The sequence below is a fragment of the Salvelinus alpinus genome, chromosome 14, assembly GCF_045679555.1.
Source record: "Salvelinus alpinus chromosome 14, SLU_Salpinus.1, whole genome shotgun sequence".
In the NCBI taxonomy this organism is placed as follows: Eukaryota; Metazoa; Chordata; class Actinopteri; order Salmoniformes; family Salmonidae; genus Salvelinus; species Salvelinus alpinus.
Genome location: NC_092099.1, coordinates 6,851,966 through 6,875,469, shown reverse-complemented (window position 1 = coordinate 6,875,469; position 23,504 = coordinate 6,851,966). Strand labels below are relative to the sequence as shown.

Here is a 23,504-nt window from a genome sequence, read left to right as displayed (position 1 = left end):
ACACAAAATACTCTGTCAAAGTGGAAGAAAAATTCTAACACACTAATATACTGTATCTTGATTAGATAAGTATTCAACCCCATGTTCGAATCGCCTTTGGCAGTGATTACAGATGTGAGTCTTTCTGGATAAGTCTCTAAGAGCTTTGCACACCTGGATTGTACAATATTTGCACATTATTCTTTTAAAATTTCTTCAAGCTCTGTGAAGTTGGTTGTTGATCATTGCTTGAAAGCCATTTTCATGTCTTGCCATAGATTTTCAAGCTGATTTAAGTCAAAACTGTAACTAGGCCACTCAGGAACATTCAATGTCGTCTTGGTAAGCAACTCCTGTGTTCATTTGGCCTTGTGTTTTAGGTTATTGTCCTGCTGAAAGGTGAATTTGTCTCCCAGTGGCTGTTGGAAAGCAGATTGAACCATGTTTTCCTCTAGGCTTTTGGCTGTTCTTAGCTCTATTCCATTTATTTTTATCCTAAAAAGCTCCCTAGTCCTTGCCAATGTTGAGCATACCCATAACATAATACAGCCACCACCATGCTTGAAAATACAAAGAGTAGTACTCAGTGATGTGTTGTTTGATTTGCCCCAAACATACCGGATTGTATTCAGGACTTAACATTAATTTCTAATTTGTTTCAGTTTTGCTTTAGTGCCTTGCTAACAGGATGCATGTTTTGGAATATGTAGACTTCCTTCTTTAACTAATTTAGGTTAGTCTTATGGAGTAACTACAATGTTGTAGTTCTCCTATCAGCAATTAAACTCTAACTGTTTTAAAGTCACCATTGGCCTCATGGTGAAATCCCTGAGTGGTTTCCTTCCTCTCCGGCATCAGAGCTTGGAAGCAAGCCTGTATCTTTGTAGTTACTGGGTGTATTGATACACCATCCAAAGTGTAATTAATAACTACACCACGCTCAAAGGGATATTCACTGTCATGTAGCAGGTTCAAGGGTGTGGGGTTTCAATAACCAAACATGCACAAGGAGCACAACTAGAATGCAAATGGGGAGTATATTAGGGAGTTTTGCACACTGGGGAAAAGGGGGGAATTCACCAGCCATTTCACAGTCCACAATCCGTTCTCTTTGTCTGTTCCGTTCTCCAGGGTTAATCCTTAAACTCGGGTCCTCAGCCAAACCGGTTCGGTACACAGTGGGGGTATTCAGACAGTCCATATCACACTGTATAATCACACAGATATGTATCTCTCTTAACACACGCTTCCCTCTCCGTTCTCTGCCCCTTTGTGCAGGCCGCTTCCTCTTTTATCCCCAAGTACTCTCTGGCTTAATGATCCACAGGCTCGCCTCGTTGGGGCAGGAAGTCCATATAAGCCTCGGGGGTGGAGCCAAGATATCTCCCTTCAATAACCACTCCCCTTACTTCTTCCTGCCGTCTGCCACAGTCTGCTTTTTAAAATATTTTTTTACCCATCTACCAATAGGTGCCCTTCTTTGCAAGGCACTGCTCGACTGAGGGACCTTACATATAATTGTATGTGTGTGGTTGGTACAGAGATGAGGTAGTCATTCAAAAATCATGTTAAACTCTATTATTGCACCCAGAGAGTCCATGCAGCTTATAATGCGATTCATGCTTGCCATAACAAAGGAGTTGAAACTTATTGACATTTCAGCTTTCGGTTTTTGGGGAAAAAATATATAATCTAAAAACATAATTCCACTTTAACATCATGGGATATTGTGTGTAGGCTTGTGACACACAATCGCAGGCTGTAATACAACAACATGTGGAATAAGTCAAGGGGTGCGAACACTTTTTTGAAGACAGCTTTTTTTTTGCTTTCAAAATAACAAAATTACAGCACAGGGGAAGGAGACAATAAAAGCTAAATCAATTATCTTTCCAAATACAGATTGGAAAGGTCATTTTTACTTGAAGGGTACCTACAGGAGGACTTAATGCCGCAGTCATAAACCATTCATAAGCAATGCATAACCATTTATTCAACCTTCATGTTATCAAATGAGAAGAAAAGACTCCCACACACACTTCATCTCGGCTTCTCTGTCAAATCAGTAGGGTTTGCAGTTTGAATCACTTTTGAGTCAGATCATTTTTCTACCTCAGCTTCTTAGGAAAAAGTAGCTCCAAATTTTGAGTTTGAAAACACTGTCTTTGCATATCTCACCATCAGTCAACCCAGTTGGTTGTGTGCTCTGTTCAATTCTCCTCTTCCCAGTCTTATTTTTTTTTTGGGGTGGGCTTAATGACAATTAATTTGATTCCTGTGTGTGTGAATCCAGGTCTGTATCCTCCCAGGGCCAAGCTGGCCATCCAGAAGTACCTCTCTCAACTGACTGACAACGAACAGGTCGACATCTTTGAGCGAGTTCAGGTAAGGACCAGACCTAGACTCAAATACCGTTTAAAAATCATTTCAAATACTTTATAGGTGCTTCGATGAGCTTGTCTGGCACAATTGACCATTAGAATAGTTGCAAACCTTGCCCTTCTGGGAACTCCAGGCAGGCTAAATCTGAAAGATTTCAATAAGTATTTGAACCTAGGTCTGATACGGACTGTGAGACTGAAGATAATGATTGTTCTTAGAATCAGTTTTGACAATTAATAGTACTATGTTTCTAAACCAGATCCTCCATGTAAAGAATGAGAGGAGCGATAATAGAAATCGTATCTTTAATATCTACCGTATCTTTAGAGCTCTATCTTTGACAAAATGGAGCAGTCGATATATTTACAGGCTCCAACTGCTAGTAGCTTTAACAACCCCATTTATAAAATGTATCTATTTATATTGTATTCAATGACACCAATAGATTAAATATAGATAGACAGGCACCAATGACAGCAATGAGTAGTGGCCCAGCCAGAACAGATTGGGTCACCCCTCTGAGCCAGGCTACTCCCTTGGTTTTTTGCTTCTTGGGATTTTGTTTTCTCTCTCGCTTTTGCTTTGCTCTTTGGAGTCTATGCCGAGTTAATGTAAAATCACTTTGTAAAAACTGCTGATGTAAAAAAAAAAAAGGGACTTATAAATACATTTGGCTGATTGATGGATGGATTTAATGAAATGCGTATTCGTCCCTATAGAGGATGAAGCCTGTCTCGGACCAGGAAGAGAATGAGCTGGTGATTCTCCACCTCCGCCAGCTATGTGGAACCAAGCAGAAATCCCACCTCCACATCGGAGAGGCCCAACTGGTACTATTCCCTCACTTGTACTATAGACCTGCCTATAGGGCCAACCTGTCTGTCAATCAGCGGTCCCATTTGAGCTCCATAGTTTCAACTATAGTGTGGGAGACAACAGCACATCCTGTTTAACCCCATCTCTCTCTCTCTCTTTCCGTCTCACTCACTCTCTTGTTCTGTCTTGCTCGATCTCTCTTCTCTCCCTGCCTCTCTTACTTTCCTGTCAATCACTGTCACCCACTTTCTGACTCACAGTGGCCTATGAAAGTTTATGACCAGCTCTCCGTGGCCTTTTCCCGGTTTGTTAACAGCAGTGGAGAGCACAGTCAGTTGAATGGAGTCCTCCATGTTCAGGCAGTATATTGAGACAAAACATGAAACCTCAAACCCTCTTCTAGGGAGCTCACTCTCAGGGCTCTAGGAGACTTCTAGAAGTTAAACCGCTACAGACCTCTTGTCTTGCTTTTACTGCCTCTGTGCTGATACAGGGATGTAGAGGAGCATAAACACACTCCGATGGTAGTATTCAATTCCCCAGTCGAGTGTACATTTTTTTGCGGTGGTTTACTAGCGGTCAAGTTATTTGACCGGCGTTCAGTGTTCACCCATCTTTATTTTACTACTACATCCCTGCTTGCTTACTGCACTGAACAAAAATATAAACGCAACATGTAAAGTGTTGGTCCCATGTTTCAGGAGCTGAAATAAAAAATCCCAAACATTTTCCATATGCACAAAAAGCTTACTTCTCTCAAATATTTTGCACATATTTGTTTACATCCCTGTTAATTAATAAGCATTTATAATTTGCCAAGGTAATCCATCTACCTGACAATGTTAGCATATCAAGAAGCTGATTAAACAGCATTATCATTTCACAGGGCACCTTGTGCTGAGGACAATAAAATACCTCTTTAACCTCTCTTGGGTATGTGGGACGCTAGCGTCCCACCTGGCCAACATCCGGTGAAATTACAGAGCGCCAAATTCAAAATACAGAAATACACATAATAAGCATTCATAAAATATACAAGTGTTATACATCGGCTTAAAGATGAACTTCATGTTCATTTCAAAAAGGCTTTACGGCGAAAGCTTACCATGCAATTATCTGAGGACAGCGCCCCGCATAAAAAAGCATACAAACATTTACCAGCCAAGTAGAGGAGTCACTAAAGTCAGAAATAGCGATAAAATTAATCACTTACCTTTAATGATCTTCATATGGTTGCACTCACAAGACTCCCAGTTACACAGTAAATGTTTGTTTTGTTCGATAAAGTCCCTCTTTATGTCCCAAAAACTCTGTTTTGTTGGCGCGTTTTGTTCAGTAATCCAATGGCTCCAAGACGGTCACAACAGGCAGACGAATACATGCTAAAAGTACCGGTAAAGTTTGTCGAAACATGTCAAACGATATAATTATATCCTCCTGATTCCTGCTTACAAGCAAAAACCAATGAATTGGTCAATAAAAAAGTGGTCAGATGAAGCAGATGCTAAGCTACAGGACTGGAATATGTTCTGGGATTCTTCTGATGGCATTTAAGAGTACACTACATTAGTCACTGGCTTCATCAATAATTGCATCTATGACATCGCTCCCACAGTGAATGTACGTACATACCCCAAACAGAAACCATGGATTACAGGCAACATCCACACTTAGCTAAAGGGTAGAGCTGCTGCTTTCAAGGAGCGGGACTCTAAACCAGAAGCTTATAAGAAATCCCGCTATGCCTTCGAACGAACCAAACAAGAAAAGCATCAATACAGGACTAAGATCGAATCGTACTACACGCTCTACTGACGCTCGTCAGACTACAAAGGGAAGCGCAGCCGAAAGCTGCCCAGTGACACGAGCCTACCAGACAAGCTAAATTACTTTTATGCTCGCTTTATGGCAAGTATCACTGAAATATGCATGAGAGCACCAGCTGTTCCAAGTGACTGTGCGATCACGCTCTCCATAGCCGATGTGAATAAGACCTTTAAACAGGTCAACATTTACAAGGCCGCAGGGCCAGACGGATTACCAGAACATGTACTCTGAGCATGCGCTGACCAGCTGGCAGGTGTCTTAACTGACATTTTCAACCTGTCCCTGACCAAGTCTGTAATATCAACATGTTTCAAGCAGACCACCATAGTCCCTGTGCCCAAGAACACTAAAGTAACCTGTCTAAATGACTACCAACCCGTAGCACGAAGTGCTTTGAAAGGCTGGTCATGGCTCACATCAACACCATTATCCCAGAAACTCTAGACCCACTCCAATTTGCATACCGCACCAACAGATCTACAGATGACGCAATCTCTATTGCACTCCACACTGCCATTTCACACTTGGACAAAAGGAACACCTACGTGAGAATGCTGTTCATTGACTACAGCTCAGCGTTCAACACCATAGGGCCCTCGAAGCTCATCACTAAGCCAAGGACCCTGGGACTAAACATCTCCCTCTGCAACTGGATCCTGGACTTCCTGACGGGCCACCCCCAGGTGGTGAGGGTAGGTAACAACACATATGCCACGCTGATCCTCAACACGGGAGCCCCTCAGGGGTGCGTGCTCAGTCCCCTCCTGTACTCCCTGTTCACCCATGACTGCAAGGCCAAGCACGACTCCAACACCATCATTAAGTTTGCCGATGACACAGCAGTGGGGTAGGCCTGATCACCGACAACGATGAGACAGCCTCTAGGGAGGAGGTCAGATAACTGGCAGTGTGGTGCCAGGATAACAACCTCTCCCTCAACGTGATCAAGACAAAGGAGATGATTGTGGATTACAGGAAAAGGAGGACCGAACACGCCCCCACTCTCATCGACGGGGCTGTGGTGGAGCAGGTTGAGAGCTTCAAGTTTGTTGGTGTCACCAACATCACTAGCAAACTATCATGGTCCAAACACACCAAGAAAGTTGTGAAGAGGGCACGACAACGCCTAAACCCCCTCAGAAGACTAAAAAGATTTCGCATGGGTCCTCAGATCCTCAAAAACTCTGCAGCTGCACCATCGAGAGCATCCTGGCCAGTTGCATCACCACTTGGTATGGCAACTGCTCGGCCTCCAACCGCAAGGCACTACAGAGGGTAGTGCGTATGGCCCAGGACATCACTGGCGCCAAGCTTCCTCCATCCAGAACCTCTATACCAGGCGGTGTCAGAGGAAGGCCCTAAAAATTGCCAAAGACTCCAGCCACTCTACTCATACTGTTCTCTCTGATACCGTACAGGGCAAGCGGTACTGTAGCGCCAAGTCTACGTCCAAAAGGCTTTTTAACAGCTTCTACCCCCAAACCATCAAATGGCTAACCTGACTATTTGCGCAGTACTACATAGATCCATGACTACATGGAACTCTATTTCACTTCAAGTAACTGATGCAAGAAGTAAAATTACATAAAAAAAAAACGGGAAAAAATACACCTAATGGAACAGTTGGGACTGTGAAGTAAGAAACATAGTCACAGACACATGCATACACACCAATGATAACATACACACTATACACACACGTACACATGGATTTTGCATGGTAGATATATGGTTGTGGTGGAGTAGGGGCCTGAGGGCACACAGTGTGTTGAGGAATCTGTGAATGTATTGTGATATTTTTAGAATTGTATAACTGCCTTAATGTTGCTGCTTTGGCAGTAGCTAATGGGGATCCATAATAAATGCTAATACAATGATGTATACAATGATGTATATTTGTATCAGAAAGTTGGCTGGCTCTCTATGAAGTCTCGTAGATTGATGCACAGGGTTGGGGAGTAATAGATTACATGTAAAGGATTTTTTTTAAACTGCAACTAATCTGTTGCATTACCAGCAATTAAAAAAAATAAAAAAGATTACAGATACTTTTGGGGGAAAAAAGGATTACATTTAAATTCGAGAAAGGATGTTTGCGGAAAAAATTTTTTGACACCTCGCTGTTTTCTCAATGACATTCGAATCACCATTGAAAAAAGGCGCAAGTTTAAGTTTGTTCCACGTGAACGAGTCTGACCACAAGTCAGAGACCACTATGATGACACACCAAATGTTTTCGATTGATCTCAGGAAAAGAGCAGGAATAGGCTTTTGTAGGCTACAGTGGAAAGCTATCTCTTCCAATGGTGCGACTGATGTCAGCGTCCAAAAATGATCCAACTTGAATAAACGCTTGGAGGTATGGATGACAGCAGTGGTGTAGTCTACGGCGTTACGGATATCACTTATTATTGATATACACGTAGCGCATTGATGTGAATCACACTGCTGCTCTCTCATTTAGCCATTTGCTGTGGATGGCTGTTCACAAATCTAAATGTGTATTTGAAACCAATAATGGTTGAATTCAAGAAGTTGAAACTGCTTATCAATCATTGTTTTTGAAACCAGTGAAAATGCGCTCTTGCAACAGCTGCATAATGTTGATCCAAGCCTATGGAATAAAAGTGGGGCTTTTATTGCTCAATCTAATTCATGCTGATAAAAAAAAAATCCATAGGCTTAACGGACACATGCTCAAACTTTTGATAGACTTAAAGGGTCAATCTGTAGTTGCTACATCCACTTATAAATCATATATATATAAATAAATAACTTAGAAATGCCTCATGAGTTTAGTTCAACTGTCACACTCCATGAGAACCCAAAATATAAGCTTGTTTTATTCCAATGTTTTTAAACAGTGTGAATGTCAACAAACACTGTATAGCCTTAACATGGTTAAAACAGTAATTTTGATATCATGGATGGTCAGTCCTCGCATCCATAGCTCTGTCTATTAATCTCAGAGTGGTTACATTTCTCCAGGCCCATCCCTCAGATTTTTACCCAAAACAGAGGCAGGGCTACCATTTTGTTATGGTTTCATCTGTGGATTTGCCCTTTAAACAGCTATGTATTATCAAGATATGAAAGTGTCATGAACAAGAAGGTAAATAATAGGCCTATAGCAAATGCAGCACATTCATTTTTCACATGTAAATAGCACTTTTCAGTAGTGCTCAAAGCATGCCATTCAATGAGCGAAGCATTTATTTTTCAACTCGAATCAGTCCAATCAGTCCTCCATGATGACAAAATCATAAACAACAGAGTAGAGCTGACAAATAAGTCCTTAGTTTTGGGGTCATGCTCAGGTAAAACAATTTGGCTAATTTACACTTCCATATTTCCAAGTCCTATTCTTGAAGATCAAGGAGAATAACATTTATTGAAATGACTGGAATTCTGATAGACTTTGGTTTTTAAAGTAAAGATATAATTTAATCGTATTACTATATGTAGTAGAAAGTGATGAGTTAGAAGAAGCCTACATAACCAACCCATAAAGTAGGAGAGCTCCTAACAACAAATCCCTTTTTTCACCACAATAGGTTTGATAAATTCACCTCTGAAGGTGAAATGTGTACTTACATTCTGAAATCTTGCTCTGATTTATCATCCAAAGGGTCCCAGAGATAACATGAAGTGTCGTTTTGTTAGATAAAATCCTTTTTCATATCCTAAAAAGGCCCATATATCATGCACAATCGATTTTGTTTTTCCACTTGTTCAATTTGCAAAGAAAGGAATCTGTCAAAATCTAACCCTAAACGTTGTTTCAACCAGTCAAATTACTTTCGTATTTATCGTCAGAGATCCTAGAACGTAACCAGACTTCACTATGTCATTAGGAGTGTGGTTTACGCTACTGCTACTCTCTGTTCATCATATATGCACAGTCACTTTAAACATACCTACATGTACATACTACCTCAATAAGCCTGACTAACCGGTGTCTGTATATAGCCTTGCTACTCTTATTTTCAAATGTATTTTTACTGTTGTTTTATTTCTTTACTTACCTACACACACACATACCTTTTTTTTTGCACTATTGGTTAGAGCCTGTAAGTAAGCATTTCACTGTAAGGTCTACACCTGTTGTATTCGGCGCACTTGACAAATAAACTTTGATTTGATATCCTATAGGACACAAACTTTGGTCAGAGAGCTGCGCCTAAATGTCATGTAGCTTGCTCATACTTCAAGTTATCAGTCTGAAACTTTGCACATACACTGCTGCCCTCTTGGGGACACCAGAATTACAACCAGAGTGATGGCTAGATTTGGGACCTTTCTGTTGCATTCATAGATGGTGGTAGAATTTTCTTCTACCAGATCTATTGTGTTATATTCTCCTACATTCAATTCACATTTCCACAAACTTCAAAGTGTTTCCTTTGAAATGGTACCAAGAATATGCATATCCTTGCTTCAGGGCCTGAGCTACAGGCAGTTCAAACTTTAGAACCCAGTTCCTACATTTGAATATGAAAATTGATTTTATCAAACAAAACTATGCCACATTTTTATCTCTGGAACCCTCAGGATGACAAATCAGAGCAAGATTACTCAATGTAAGTACATTATTTACCTTCAGAGGTGAATGTATCAAACCAAGGGCCGTGATATACATTTTTTGTTGTTGTGCACTCTCAAACAATATCATGGTATTTTTTCACTGTAATAGCTACTGTAAATTGTACAGTGCAGTTAGATGAACAATAATTTAAGCTTTCTGCACATATAAGACATCTCTGTGTCCTAGAAAATTGGATATGACTGAAAATGTAATTATAGTCACATCAGTGCACGTTAGCAACAACCAGCCCGGTATAGGTACACCAATCCCGTAGAGGTTTTTAAATAAATGTTAAATAAAATAAATAAATGGCAGTGGTCACTCAACATTTACACTACCGGTCAAAAGTTTTAGAACACCTACTCATTCAAGGGTTTTTGTTAATTTTTACTATTTTCTACATTGAATAATAATAGTGAAGACATCAACACTATGAAATAACACATATGGATAAATGTAGTAACCAAAAAAGTGTTAAATCAAAATACACTGCTCAAAAAAATAAAGGGAACACTTAAACAACACAATGTAACTCCAAGTCAATCACACTTCTGTGAAATCAAACTGTCCACTTAGGAAGCAACACTGATTGACAATAAATTTCACATGCTGTTGTGTAAATGGAATAGACAACAGGTGGAAATTATAGGCAATTAGCAAGACACCCCCAATAAAGGAGTGGTTCTGCAGGTGGTGACCACAGACCACTTCTCAGTTCCTATGCTTCCTGGCTGATGTTTTGGTCACTTTTGAATGCTGGCGGTGCTTTCACTCTAGTGGTAGCATGAGACGGAGTCTACAACCAATACAAGTGGCTCAGGTAGTGCAGCTCATCCAGGATGGCACATCAATGCGAGCTGTGGCAAGAAGGGTTGCTGTGTCTGTCAGCGTAGTGTCCAGAGCATGGAGGCGCTACCAGGAGACAGGCCAGTACATCAGGAGACGTGGAGGAGGCCGTAGGAGGGCAACAACCCAGCAGCAGGACCACTACTTCCGTCTTTATGCAAGAAGGAGCAGAAGGAGCACTGCCAGAGCCCTGCAAAATGACTTCCAGCAGGCCACAAATGTGCATGTGTCTGCTCAAACGGTCAGAAACAGACTCCATGAGGGTGGTATGAGGGCCCGACGTCCACAGGTGGGGGTTGTGCTTACAGCCCAACACCGTGCAGGACGTTTGGCATTTGCCAGAGAACACCAAGATTGGCAAATTCGCCACTGGCGCCCTGTGCTCTTCACAGATGAAAGCAGGTTCACACTGAGCACATGTGACAGACGTGACAGAGTCTGGAGATGCCGTGGAGAACGTTCTGCTGCCTGCAACATCCTCCAGCATGACCGGTTTGGCGGTGGGTCAGTCATGGTGTGGGGTGGCATTTCTTTGGGGGGCCGCACAGCCCTCCATGTGCTCGCCAGAGGTAGCCTGACTGCCATTAGGTACCGAGATGAGATCCTCAGACCCCTTGTGAGACCATATGCTGGTGCGGTTGGCCCTGGGTTCCTCATAATGCAAGACAATGCTAGACCTCATGAGGCTGGAGTGTGTCAGCAGTTCCTGCAAGAGGAAGGCATTGATGCTATGGACTGGCCCGCCCGTTCCCCAGACCTGAATCCAATTGAGCACATCTGGGACATCATGTCTCGCTCCATCCACCAACGCCACGTTGCACCACAGACTGTCCAGGAGTTGGCGGATGCTTTAGTCCAGGTCTGGGAGGAGATCCCTCAGGAGACCATCCGCCACCTCATCAGGAGCATGCCCAGGCGTTGTAGGGAGGTCATACAGGCACGTGGAGGCCACACACACTACTGAGCCTCATTTTGACTTGTTTTAAGGACATTACATCAAAGTTGGATCAGCCTGTAGTGTGGTTTTCCACTTTAATTTTGAGTGTGACTCCAAATCCAGACCTCCATGGGTTGATAAATTTGATTTCCATTGATAATTTTTGTGTGATTTTCTTGTCAGCACATTCAACTATGTAAAGAAAAAAGTATTTAATAAGAATATTTCATTCATTCAGATCTAGGATGTGTTATTTTAGTGTTCCCTTTATTTTTTTGAGCAGTGTATATTTTATATTTGAGATTCCTCAAATAGCCACCCTTTGCCTTGATGACAGTTGCTGACTGTAACAGTGCTGCTGGCAACAATTGAAATACGCTTTGTTGTCGACGTTTACTGACACCGGACATATTCAACAGGTGTTGAGCGTTCAAAAATTAATCACTTCTTCTGCACTCTGGCACACTAAGATGAGAGTTTTTTGTAAAGAAATGTAGCTAGATAGCTAGCTAGGGAAACAATGAATCCCAACGCATGACATAACGTTAGTTAGCGAGCCAGCCAGCTAACGTTAGCTAGCTAGCTAACAGAACACTCAATTGAAATCAAAATTAGAGTGGAGTCTTTTGTTAAGACATGTAGCTAGCTAGCTAAACAATGGACCATAATCACTCATGACATTACTACCCTGCATGAATCTGCAGGTAGCTAACCAACGAGGTTCTATGGCTATAACTAGTCAAGCAAATGTGTCTGAGAAACGAAGAATAAGATCATACATATAACGTTAGCTAGCGACCCAGCCAGCTAACATTAGCTAGCCAACAGTACACTTGAAATGAAACCACTTTCTGTCAAAAGTTGAAACGTGTAATATCTGAAAATGTAGCTAGATGGACAGTCTTACCAGGATACATCATGGTTGGGCGTGTCTCCTGTCTGATGCCATGCACGATGTAATCCAGACTGGTGTTTTCTCCATTTCCTTAGCTATCATACTCAAATTCCACTGATTTCAAAACTCGGTCCTCCAGAAAGTGGAGAGCATACACATAACGTTAGCTAGCGAGCCAGCCAGCTAACGTTAGCTAGCTAACAGTACACTTTAACTTGACATTAGGTTTATGCAGTTTTACTACACAATACATTTATTTTTAAAGCCGCGTTTGACACGATTACCTAGACATACTGACAATCTCCAATTGACAGGCGCATGCTGTATGGTAGACCAATCCAAACTCATCTCTCGGCATGTCCAGCCCACTCATTATCTCAGCCAATCATTGCTAGCGAAAAGGTTGCTTGCTTTTTCTGTGGCTGAACCAACTAGGCTCATAATTTAAAAATGTTATTCATATTTACAGATGAGATACAAGTTCGATATTAAGGCACATGAAAGTTCACATGTTCGAGAATGGATTTCTGCCAAAAAACGCAATTTGATAAAAATGTTTTTTACGTTCAAACATCTCTCCTGTGAAGTCGTGACTTGTGTCTTATGCCTACAGTGGTTCCTCCTTCAAAAGTTGCGGCACACCTTGCGGGCTGCTGCAGCATTCTGTGGCACGTTATCTAATTGTCAGCCATTTTTTTTCTGTTACTGCTAGTTTGACCACCAGAGGGCATCTTTGAGAAGCATTTGATAGTCTTCCATATTGCAGGCACGTGGGAGACCGGGGTTCAATTCCCCAACGGGGAGGAAGGAGTAGACTGTCCTTGTAAATAAGAATTTGACTTAACTGATTCCATGTGTTATTTCATAGTTGTGATGTCTTCACTATTATTCTACAATGTAGAAAATAGTAAAAATATAGAAAAATCCTGGAATGAGTAGGTGTGTCCAAACTTTTGACTCGTACTTGCTTAATTAATTTAATTCATATTATGGTGTTTCTATTCCATTAAAAATGAAAAACCTCCTGGGTTAATTCAGTCCGTTTCGCTCTCAGAGCATACACTGGACATTCGGACCAAGGAGTACTGTTGATTTGAGCGTTCTGGCCTTACAACAGCAGTCAAGCACCCAAGCTAACCTTGGCTAGCTTCCTAGCTACTTCCAGACACAAATGAGACCACTCTGACCATTTTACTCGCCCTAGCACAGCTGGTTAGGCAGTTTTCATGTTATCCAGAGTGTTGGTGACTGTAACTGTGCTGCTGGAAACAATTTAATTGCGCTTTTTTGCCAACGTTTGCTGACACCGGCCATATTCAACAGGTGTTGAGCGCACATAAATTCATTATTCGAATGTACCCGAATATCCATTGAGAAAGCACAACGACTATACCATTTAGCTAAGCTAAGAATGACGGGAATAATCAAGTTAATTAAGGTTGGGTAGTTAGATAGCCTATAGTTAATATACTGGAAAGTTTGATGTATAACTACTAATGTTAGGTAGATAGCTAACATGCCAGTACCTACTGCTGTAATGATATGCTATGTGGTTCGTAAGGACAGCGTAGCGAACAAATTGTCAGCTAACATAACGTGTAAGGTAACTTATTTGAAAAGTCATCACTTTATTACATTGAGTAGCAAGCTACCCCAAGGTTGCGCTCTATTGACTCTGCGGCTTGAGCATGCTTTTGGTTCACAGTCGATAGCGCACTGGACTTCGGGAAAGAAGGTTGAGGGTTGGAATCCTGCTCCCTGATTGTTTCATTTGAAGTCGTGCACAATTATCAGTTTATTATTTGGTTTATATTGCCCATTAGTTGTCATTTAGAGACACAATATTGCATTGGGACCCAAAAGCATAATCAGTGCTCTAACTTCCCCTGTCTGTGATAGGACGGGGGTTTTTCACACCTAGCTTGGCTATTAGACTATTCTTTAGTAAAGGTTGAATAGTCTATTGTTCAGCTTTTAGCCCCCCTCCCCAACTTGCAACAAATGGATGTATTTTTGTCGAGAGCAAAACTTTTTTATTTTCAATCAAAAATAATTGTTGTGAAAGCAGAAACGAGGCCTCAAAGTAAAGAATAAATAATTGCAAGTAAACATTTTGTAATAGGACACGAAACATTTTATTCCCAAAAATATTCTGAGAACAAAACATTTATTTGAAAACAAAACTACAATTTATTACAATCGCTATCAACAAACCTCCATTTTGGCCATTTTTTGAGTGTCAGTTTAGCTACAACCAATACTGGTCAGCCTTTCTCTCCGACACAAAAGAAGTCATAGCAGACACCTATGAAGAAGTACTGTGTGATGATGGCATCTCAGGTAAGCAGCACTGGGCGTTCTTCCGTCCAACTTCTCCATAGCTAGTAGTTAGCGTCTACGATTCAGTGTCGGTTCATAACATTCTACTATATTACATAGATACATACATATCGTATATAACATTCTACTATATTACGTACAGTTGAAGTCGATGTTTACATACACCTTAGCCAAATACATTTAAACTCAGTTTTTCACAATTCCTGACCTTTATTCATAGTAAAAATCCCCTTTCTTAGGTCAGATAGGATCACCACTTTATCTTAAGAATGTGAAATGTCAGAATAATAGTAGAGAGAATGATTTATTTCAGCTTTTATTTCTTTCATAACATTCCCAGTGGGTCAGAAGTTTACATACACTCAATTAGTATTTGGTAGCATCGCCTTTAAATTGTTTAACTTGGGTCAAACGTTTCGGGTAGCCTTCCACAAGCTTCCCACAATAAGTTGGGTGAATTTTGGCCCATTCCTCCTGACAGAGCTGGTGTAACTGAGCCAGGTTTGTAGGCCTCCTTGCTTGCACAAGCTTTTTCAGTTCTGCCCACACATTTTCTATAGGATTGAGGTCAGGGCTTTGTGATGGCCACTCCAATACCTTGACTTTGTTGTCCTTAAGCCATTTTGCCACAACTTTGGAAGTATGCTTGGCATCATTGTCCAGAAGACCCAAGCTTTAACTTCCTGACTGATGTCTTGAGATGTTGCTTCAATATATCCACATAATTCGTCTTCCTCATGAGGCCATCTATTTTGTGAAGTGCACCAGTCCTTCCTGCAGCAAAGCACCCCCACAAAATGATGCTGCCACCCCCGTGCTTCACGGTTGGGATGGTGTTCTTCGGCTTGCAAGCCTCCCCCTTTTTCCTCCAAACATAACGATGGTCATTATGGCCAAACAGTTCTATTTTTGTTTCATCAGACCAGAGGACATTTCTCCAAAAAGTACGATCTTTGCCACCATGTGCAGTTGCAAACTTTAGTCTGGCTTTATTATGGCGGTTTTGGAGCAGTGGCTTCTTCCTTGCTGAGCGGCCTTTCAGGTTATGTCGATATAGGAGTCGTTTTACTGTGGATATAGATACTTTTGTACCTGTTCCCTCCAGCATCTCACAAGGTCCTTTGCTGTTGTTCTGGGATTGATTTGCACTTTTCGCACCAAGGTAAGTGCATCTCTAGGAGACAGAACGCGTCTCCTTCCTGAGCGGTATGACGGCTACGTGGTCTCATGGTGTTTATACTTGCGTACTATTGTTTGTACAGATGAACGTGGTACCTTCAGGCGTTTGGAAATTGCTCCCAAGGATGAACCAGTCTTGTGGAAGTCTATTTGGAAATTTTTCTTGGCTGATTTCTTTTGATTTTCCCATGATGTCAAGCAAAGAGGCACTGAGTTTGAAGGTAGGCCTTGAAATACATCCACAGGTACACCTCCAATTGACTCAAATTATGTAATTTAGCCTATCAGAAGCTTCTAAAGCCATGACATCATTTTCTGGAATTTTCCAAGCTGTTTAAAGGCACAGTCAACTTAGTGTATGTACAGTCGTGACCAAAAGGTTTGAGAATGACACAGATATAAATTTTCACCAAGTCTGCTGCCTCAGTTTGTATGATGGCAATTTGCATATACTCCAGAATGTTATGAAGAGTGATCAGATGAATTGCAATTTATTGCAAAGTCCCTATTTGCCATGGAAATGACCTGAATCCCCCAAAAACATTTCCACTGCATTTCAGCCCTGCCACAAAAGGACCAGCTGACATCATGTCAGTGAGTCTCTCGTTAACACAGGTGTGAGTGTTGACGAGGACAAGGCTGGAGATCACTCTGTCATGCTGATTGAGTTTGAATCACAGACTGGAAGCTTCAAAAGGAGGGTGGTGATTGGAATCATTGTTCTTCCTCTGTCAACCATGGTTACCTGCAAGGAAACACGTGCCTTCATCATTGCTTTGCACAAAAAGGGCTTCACAGGCAAGGATATTGCTACCAGTAAGATTGCACCTACGTCAACCATTTAACGGATCATCAAGAACTTCAATTGTTGTGAAGAAGGCTTCAGGGCGCCCAAGAAAGTCCAACAAGCGCCAGGACCGTCTCCTAAAGTTGATTCAGCTGCGGGATCGGGGCACCACCAGTACAGAGCTTGCTCAGGAATGGCAGCAGGCAGGTGTGAGTGCATCTGCACACACAGTGAGGCGAAGACTTTTTGAGGATGGCCTGGTGTCAAGAAGGGCAGCAAAGAAGCCACTTCTCTCCAGGAAAAACATCAGGGACAGACTGATATTCTGCAAAAGTTACAGAGATTGGACTGGGGTAAAGTCATTTTCTCTGATGAATCCCCTTTCCGATTGTTTCGGGCATCCGGAAAAAAGCTTGTCCGGAGAAGACAAGGTGAGCGCTACCATCAGTCCTGTGTCATGCCAACAGTAAAGCATCCTCAGACCATGTGTGGGGTTGCTTCTCAGCCAAGGGAGTGGGCTCACTCACAATTTTGCCAAAGAACACAGCCGAGAGCTACTTCTCCCAACCATCCAGGAACATTTTGGTGACGAACAATGCCTTTTCCAGCATGATGGAGCACCTTGCCATAAGGCAAAAGTGATAACTAAGTGGCTCGGGGAACAAAACATCAATATTTTGGGTCCATGGCCAGGAAACTCCCCAGACCTTAATCCCATTGAGAACGTGTGGTCAATCCTCAAGAGACGGGTTGACAAACAAAAACCCACAAATTCTGACAAACTCCAAGCATTGATTATGCAAGAATGGGCTGCCATCAGTCAGGATGTGGCCCAGAAGTTAATTGACAGCATGCCAGGGCGGATTGCAGAGGTCTTGAAAAAGAAGGGTCAACACTGCAAATATTGACTCTGCATCAACTTCATGTAATCGTCAATAAAAGCTTTTGACACTTATGAAATGCTTATAATTATACTTCAGTATTCCATAGTAACATCTGACAAAAATATCTAAAGACACTGAAGCAGCAAACTTTGTGTAAATTAATATTTGTGTCATTCTCAAAACTTTTGGCCACGACTGTAAACTTCTGACCCACTGGAATTGTGATACAGTGAATTATAAGTGAAATAATCTGTCTGTAAACAATTGTTGGAAAAATTACTTGTGTCATGCACAAAGTAGATGTCCTAACCAACTTGCCAAAACTATAGTTTGATAACAAGAAATTTGTGGAGTGGTTGAAAAACAAGTTTTAATGACTACCACCTAAGTGTATGTAAACTTCTGACTTCTGACTGTATCTCTCTATGCATCTGTCTCGTTTGCAGGTATGTTTTGATGTGAGAGAGGAAGCCAGTCCTGTCATCACCACCTCACCCGCTCTTAAGATAACCTTCGGGCCGACTGGGAGCCCAAGGCTGGTTAGGAGACACCGCAAGACACTCTATGTAGTTGTGATGAACTGAGAGAATATTAGGGTAGTACTGTAAATCATTAATCATATGCTGTCTTCCCTGCTCCTCTGTTTTACCTCTTTCATTTTCTGTCTTCTACACCTTTCTCCCCACCTCTTTCTTCCTCTTTTTTAATAATGCACACCAAATGTGCATTGAAGTACAGATTGAACTTGTATTTGTAATATGATATTATAATTATAATAATTATAATATATGATTTATTTATAACACCTGGATAATGAACTTCTTTCAATAAAGCGTTTCACATTCTCCACGTGCTGAAATTAAGTATCTCATTGAAATACTCTCCTGTGTCCTCAGATTAATGCAGATGAAGGGAGTTAGATAGGCATGGGTGTATTTCTGTATATATGAATTACAAATCAGCCTTTACTTAAATCATGTTTCCAGTCTTTTGCATAGTTACAATGTGTAATCATACTTGTCCCACGAGCAGGAGTGGTAAACACTGTTGAAGTGTATAATTGTGATACATACAGTGCATGTAGACACAGCATCATTCAAAGAATGGAGTTTGGTACACATGGTATTGGATATGACTGAAAAAGAATGTCTCAGAGATTCATCCCTGAACACCACACCTTTATTTGTCAAGGAAGAGTACATGATCAGTGAATACATTCAATGTACAGGCTACAATGTGGGAATCTCATGCGTGATAATAACTACAGTACATGTATATAGGACTTGCATCCTTGGCACAATAAAATTATTATATTCAACTCAATCCATAGGCTTCATTAATGCCAGTCAGACTTGAAGTCGATACAACAACTATGATAGCTGAGGTTCATAGATAGGTTCTGAACTAATATTCATACCAAAAGTTTTAGGGTCCATACACAGATCGGCTACATACTGTAGCTAGCTACACATCCATAGTCATACAGTTATTTTTTTATTTGCTACACAATAAGCAAATAAATAGTTAGCTAGCTATGTTACTTCAGCTGTATTGCATGGCAAATATAAGCAAGGCAAGCTTACACAAAGGTACATTCATTTTTCAGTAAATGCTTTAGCTAGCTAGATTCTTTACATCCACTGTTTCCCAAGACGACAGCCTGGTTTGCTAGTCCCTAAAACATTAAACAACACGAATTACAAATTAATTCTCCTAACACTAGCTAGCTAGCTAATGTTAGCTAGTCAGCTAACTTTCTAAATAGCGATTTTCGTAAATTAACTTCATGACAAAAGAATATGCACAAACGTTTGTCTCTACATTAAATAACATATTCCTCTCAATTGTACAGTTTTTACTTGACTCGTTATGACGTTATAACTACTTACATTTGCTTCCACCGTAATGTTTTGTCAGCCATCTTTGCTGAAGAAAGTCACCAGGGACGGGTGGCTTGCGTCAAATTCATCATTGGAACCACTCGATATGATTGGTCATATAAAAACCTTGGGACCCAAATGTATAATGAGTGCTCTAACTCCCCTTGCGGTGGTCTGGAGCAATGAAGCCGTGACGCTGGGTACCTCTAAGTCCCGCGGTGTAAACTCGCAACTTTTAAAGGAGAAACCACTGTAGTTTCCTGAATCTGGTCACATATGTGGGAACTCCTTCAAGACTGTTGGAAAAGCATTCCAGGTGAATCTGGTTGAGAGAATGCCAAGAGTGTGCAAAGCTGTCATCAAGGCAAAGGGTGGCTATTTGAAGAATCTCAAATATAATTTAACACTTTTTTGGTTACTACATCATTCCATAATGTGTTATGTCATAGTTTTGATGTCTTCACTATTATTCTACAGTTTAGAAAATAGTAAAAATAAAGAAAAACCCTTGATTGAGTAGGTGTTCCAAATGTTTTGACCGGTAGTGTGTGAAGTATTTATAAAGTATACATAGGCCTCACTTTAGATTAGGGACTGCAAAAATACTTGACTGGGGCTGAGTAAATGGTTTATACGGACTAATGTTAAACATTATGAATGCCTTATAAATGGCTTATACTGAACGGTATTATGAAGTGTTACTGAAAGTTCTTTGTAACTATGTGCACAAGTTCTGTGTTATACACAGAATCGTACAGGTTTGGACTATGATTGAATTTTTGAAGAAATAGTTTTTACACTTTCTTTTCTATGCTATATTGCATTTGTCTTGGAACCTGACTGTTTCTGCATTTAACAGCACTGTTGCCCCATATAGAACCAGGTTGTTGTAGTGTTTTCGACAGTGGCGTAACCTCTGACCTTTGACCTTTATCTGTGTGTACCAGAAAACCCCCAACACCACGACAGCACCAGCGGACAGCACAGCGGCGACGGGCGGCCGCTTCAAACTGGACATCCTGAAGAACAAGGCCAAGAGCTCGCTGACCAGCTCACTGGAGAACATTTTCTCACGGGTACTACCACTATGTCTGTCTCTGTCTTTTAATCTATAGGTCTCTATTTATTGTTCTCTTTCTCTCTATCTCTATTAAGTCTGTCCTGTCTCTCTCACTGTCTCTGTCTTTCTCGCTCTCTGTCTATCAGCCGGTCTCTTTCTTTCTTTCCCCTCCTTCCCTGCCCTTCTCTTTCTGTCTTTTTCTGTGTCTGATCAAATCGCTAGAGAATATCTTCTCAAGGGTTCCAAATATCTGTGTCATGTCTCACCCTGTTTCTTGTCTTGGTCTTTGTCAGGTGTCCATGAATCTGAAACCTTTGCTGCCATCTGTTACTATTGTAAATGCATATCCTTAGAATACAGTGCATTCAGAAAGTATTCAGACCCCTTGACTTTTCCACATTTTGTTAGGTTACAGCCTTATTCTAAAATTGAGTCAATACAAAAGGTTCCTCATCAATCTACACACAATACCCCATGATGACAAAGCGAGAAGAGGTTTTAAAAATGTGTAGCAAATGTATTATTAAAAAAAAAAACTTAAATATCTTATTTACATAAGTATTCAGACCCTTTGCTATGAGACTCGAAATTGAGCTCAGGTGCATCCTGTTTCCATTGATCATCCTTGAGATGTTTGTACAACTTGATTGGAGTCCACCTATGGGAAATTCATTTGATTGGACATGATTTGGAAAGGCACACACCTGTCTATATAAGGTCTCACAGTTGACCGTGCAGGGCGGGGGGAAAACCAAGCCATGATGTCGAAGGAATTGTCAGTAGAGCTACGAGACAGGATTGTGTCAAGGCACAGATCTAGGGAAGGGTACCAAAACAAGTCTGCAGCATTGAAGATCCCCAATATCACAATGGCATTCTTAAATGGAAGAAGTTTGGAACCACCAAGACTCTTCTTAGAGCTGGCCTTCCGGCCAAACTGAGCAATCGGGGGAGAAGGGTCTTGGTCAGGTAGAAGCCGATGGTTTGTCAGAGTGACCCGATGGTCACTGACAGAGCTCCAGAGTTCCTAGGTGGAGATGGAAGACCTTCCAGAAGGACAACCATCTCTGTTTCACTCCACCAATCAGGCCTTTATAGTAGAGTGGCCAGACGGAAGATACTCCTCATTGAATGGCACATGACAGCCCATGAAAGCCAGTCATGACAGTTGACTGGCTTTCTTTCATCAAGCTGCAAAGAACCCTTTACTGGCTCAAACAGCCGACCAATCAGCCTGCTGCTAACCCTTAGTAAACTTTTTTTTTTAAATGGTTTGACCAAATAAAATGCTATTTCACAGTAAACAAATCAACAACATAATTTCAGTACGCTTATAGAGAAGGGCATTTAACATGTACAGCACTTACACAAATGACTGATGATTGGCTGAGAGAAATTGACACTAAAAAGATTGTGGGGGTTGTTTTGTTAGACTTCAGTGTGACCTTTGACATTACGGATCACAAAAAGTTCATACGTTTACATCAGCAATATTTATCTCTTGTCTCCTCAGGGCGCCAACCAGATGAGAGGTCGCTTGGGAAGCATGGGAAGCATGGGGGGGAGCTTTGAGAGAGTGAGTATTCCATATGGAATGGGAAAATTCCCAGAGCATCTCACTCGATGGTAGCAGTGTCTCTCTCTCCCTCTCTCTCTTTCCCCCCTCCTATCTCTTTCTCTCTCTATATATATATTTTTTCTCTCTCTCCTACCTCTCTCTCTCTTCCACCCTCTCTCAACCGCTCTCTTTCCCCCTCCCAGAGCATCTCACTCGATGGTAGCAGTCTCTCTCTCTCCCTCTTTCCCTCTTTCTCTGCCCCTTTCATTCCCCCCTCTCCCTCTCTGTTCAATTTGTGCTGTTGAAATTATCACATAGGAACTACTGTACTGAATGTTGCTACACATCTTTCCGTGGAAAAAGAAAAAGCCAGTTAGGTGGGAGAGCAAAAAGGGGCTTAGGTGGGGGGCTTGGCAATGAGTGTGGCCGGCTGTCCATGTGGCTACATTTTAGAGGCCCCCATGTTTGCGTTGTAGAGAAATTTGAGCATTTTTAAGCCAATTTCCTGCAATTCTACACATTTTCCCATGGAGCTGAGCTTTTTTTGTTTGTTTGTTTTCTAGTGCTGACTTTGCTAATAGTTACTTTGTTGAGGAAAAGTGCACAAACTATACCTGCTATTTCAAGATGAATGCACAAACTGGTAATCACTCTGGATTACGGCGTCTGCTAAATGACAAAAATGTAAATGTAAAATATTTTAAAGGTAATTTCCTGCAATTCTACAGATTTTGCCAAGCAGCTGAGAGAAAATGTTCCAGTTTTTAAAGCAAATTTCCTGCAATTTTACATATTCTGAAATGGAGCTGAGAGAAAATTGTATCGTTTTAATGCTCGTTTCCTGCAATTCTATTCATTTTGCCATGGATAATACAATGCTGGAAAACTTTGGGAATATTCAGGGCAGAAAAGATAATGGACCTATATATTTTTTATAATACAATCTTTGAGAACTACTAGCAATGTGTTGTTTTTCTGAAACATAATAACAAAGTGAATATTGTTAAAAAATAAAAATTCTCCCTTACTGTCTAGCTTTTATTTTGGTGATTTTTTAGTTCTCAAAGATTGTATTATAAAAATATATAGGTTCATTATCTTTTCTGCCACGTGAATATTCCCAGGTTTTTTCCTAAATGTATTTTCCAACGTAGCCTGGACGGTTGTTTAATGGCGGAGTTGTTCACTCTAGTGTCACAACGATGCAAAATGTGGGACGGGGGTGTGATGTCGACCCTCTGCCCCCCCCCCCCCCATCAGATATTTTGGCGATGGGCAGGGGCGGGGAGAGACAGGGAGGGTACATGTTATACCTTAAATCAGGGTTCCCAAACTGACCCCAACTGATTTTATTTCGCCCCCCAAAAAATGTTTACTTGTTGGACTTAAAAGGCTGATTTTAATTTTGTAAATATGTTACAAACTATTCCCATGCATAATTAAGAGATATATGTGATCGTATACAAATCTAAGCAAGGTTTGAAATTATTATGTTTTAGCCAAATGTTATATCTGTTTGGGTTTCTTGCGGTCAATTTGCAATCTACAA

At 41.1% G+C, this 23,504-nt stretch overlaps 1 protein-coding gene across 2 annotated transcripts in view; it reads left to right on the top strand.

The window, feature by feature from the left end:
• Positions 1–23,504, top strand: part of tbc1d4 (TBC1 domain family, member 4) — a 248,987-nt gene that overhangs the window by 52,358 nt on the left and 173,125 nt on the right. For both annotated transcript variants that reach the window (XM_071341978.1, XM_071341976.1), the window contains exons 8-11: positions 2,273–2,364; positions 3,081–3,191; positions 20,285–20,413; positions 21,911–21,973. In XM_071341978.1, coding sequence (XP_071198079.1) covers positions 2,273–2,364; positions 3,081–3,191; positions 20,285–20,413; positions 21,911–21,973 — 395 coding nt within the window. The remainder of the gene's footprint in view (positions 1–2,272; positions 2,365–3,080; positions 3,192–20,284; positions 20,414–21,910; positions 21,974–23,504) is intronic.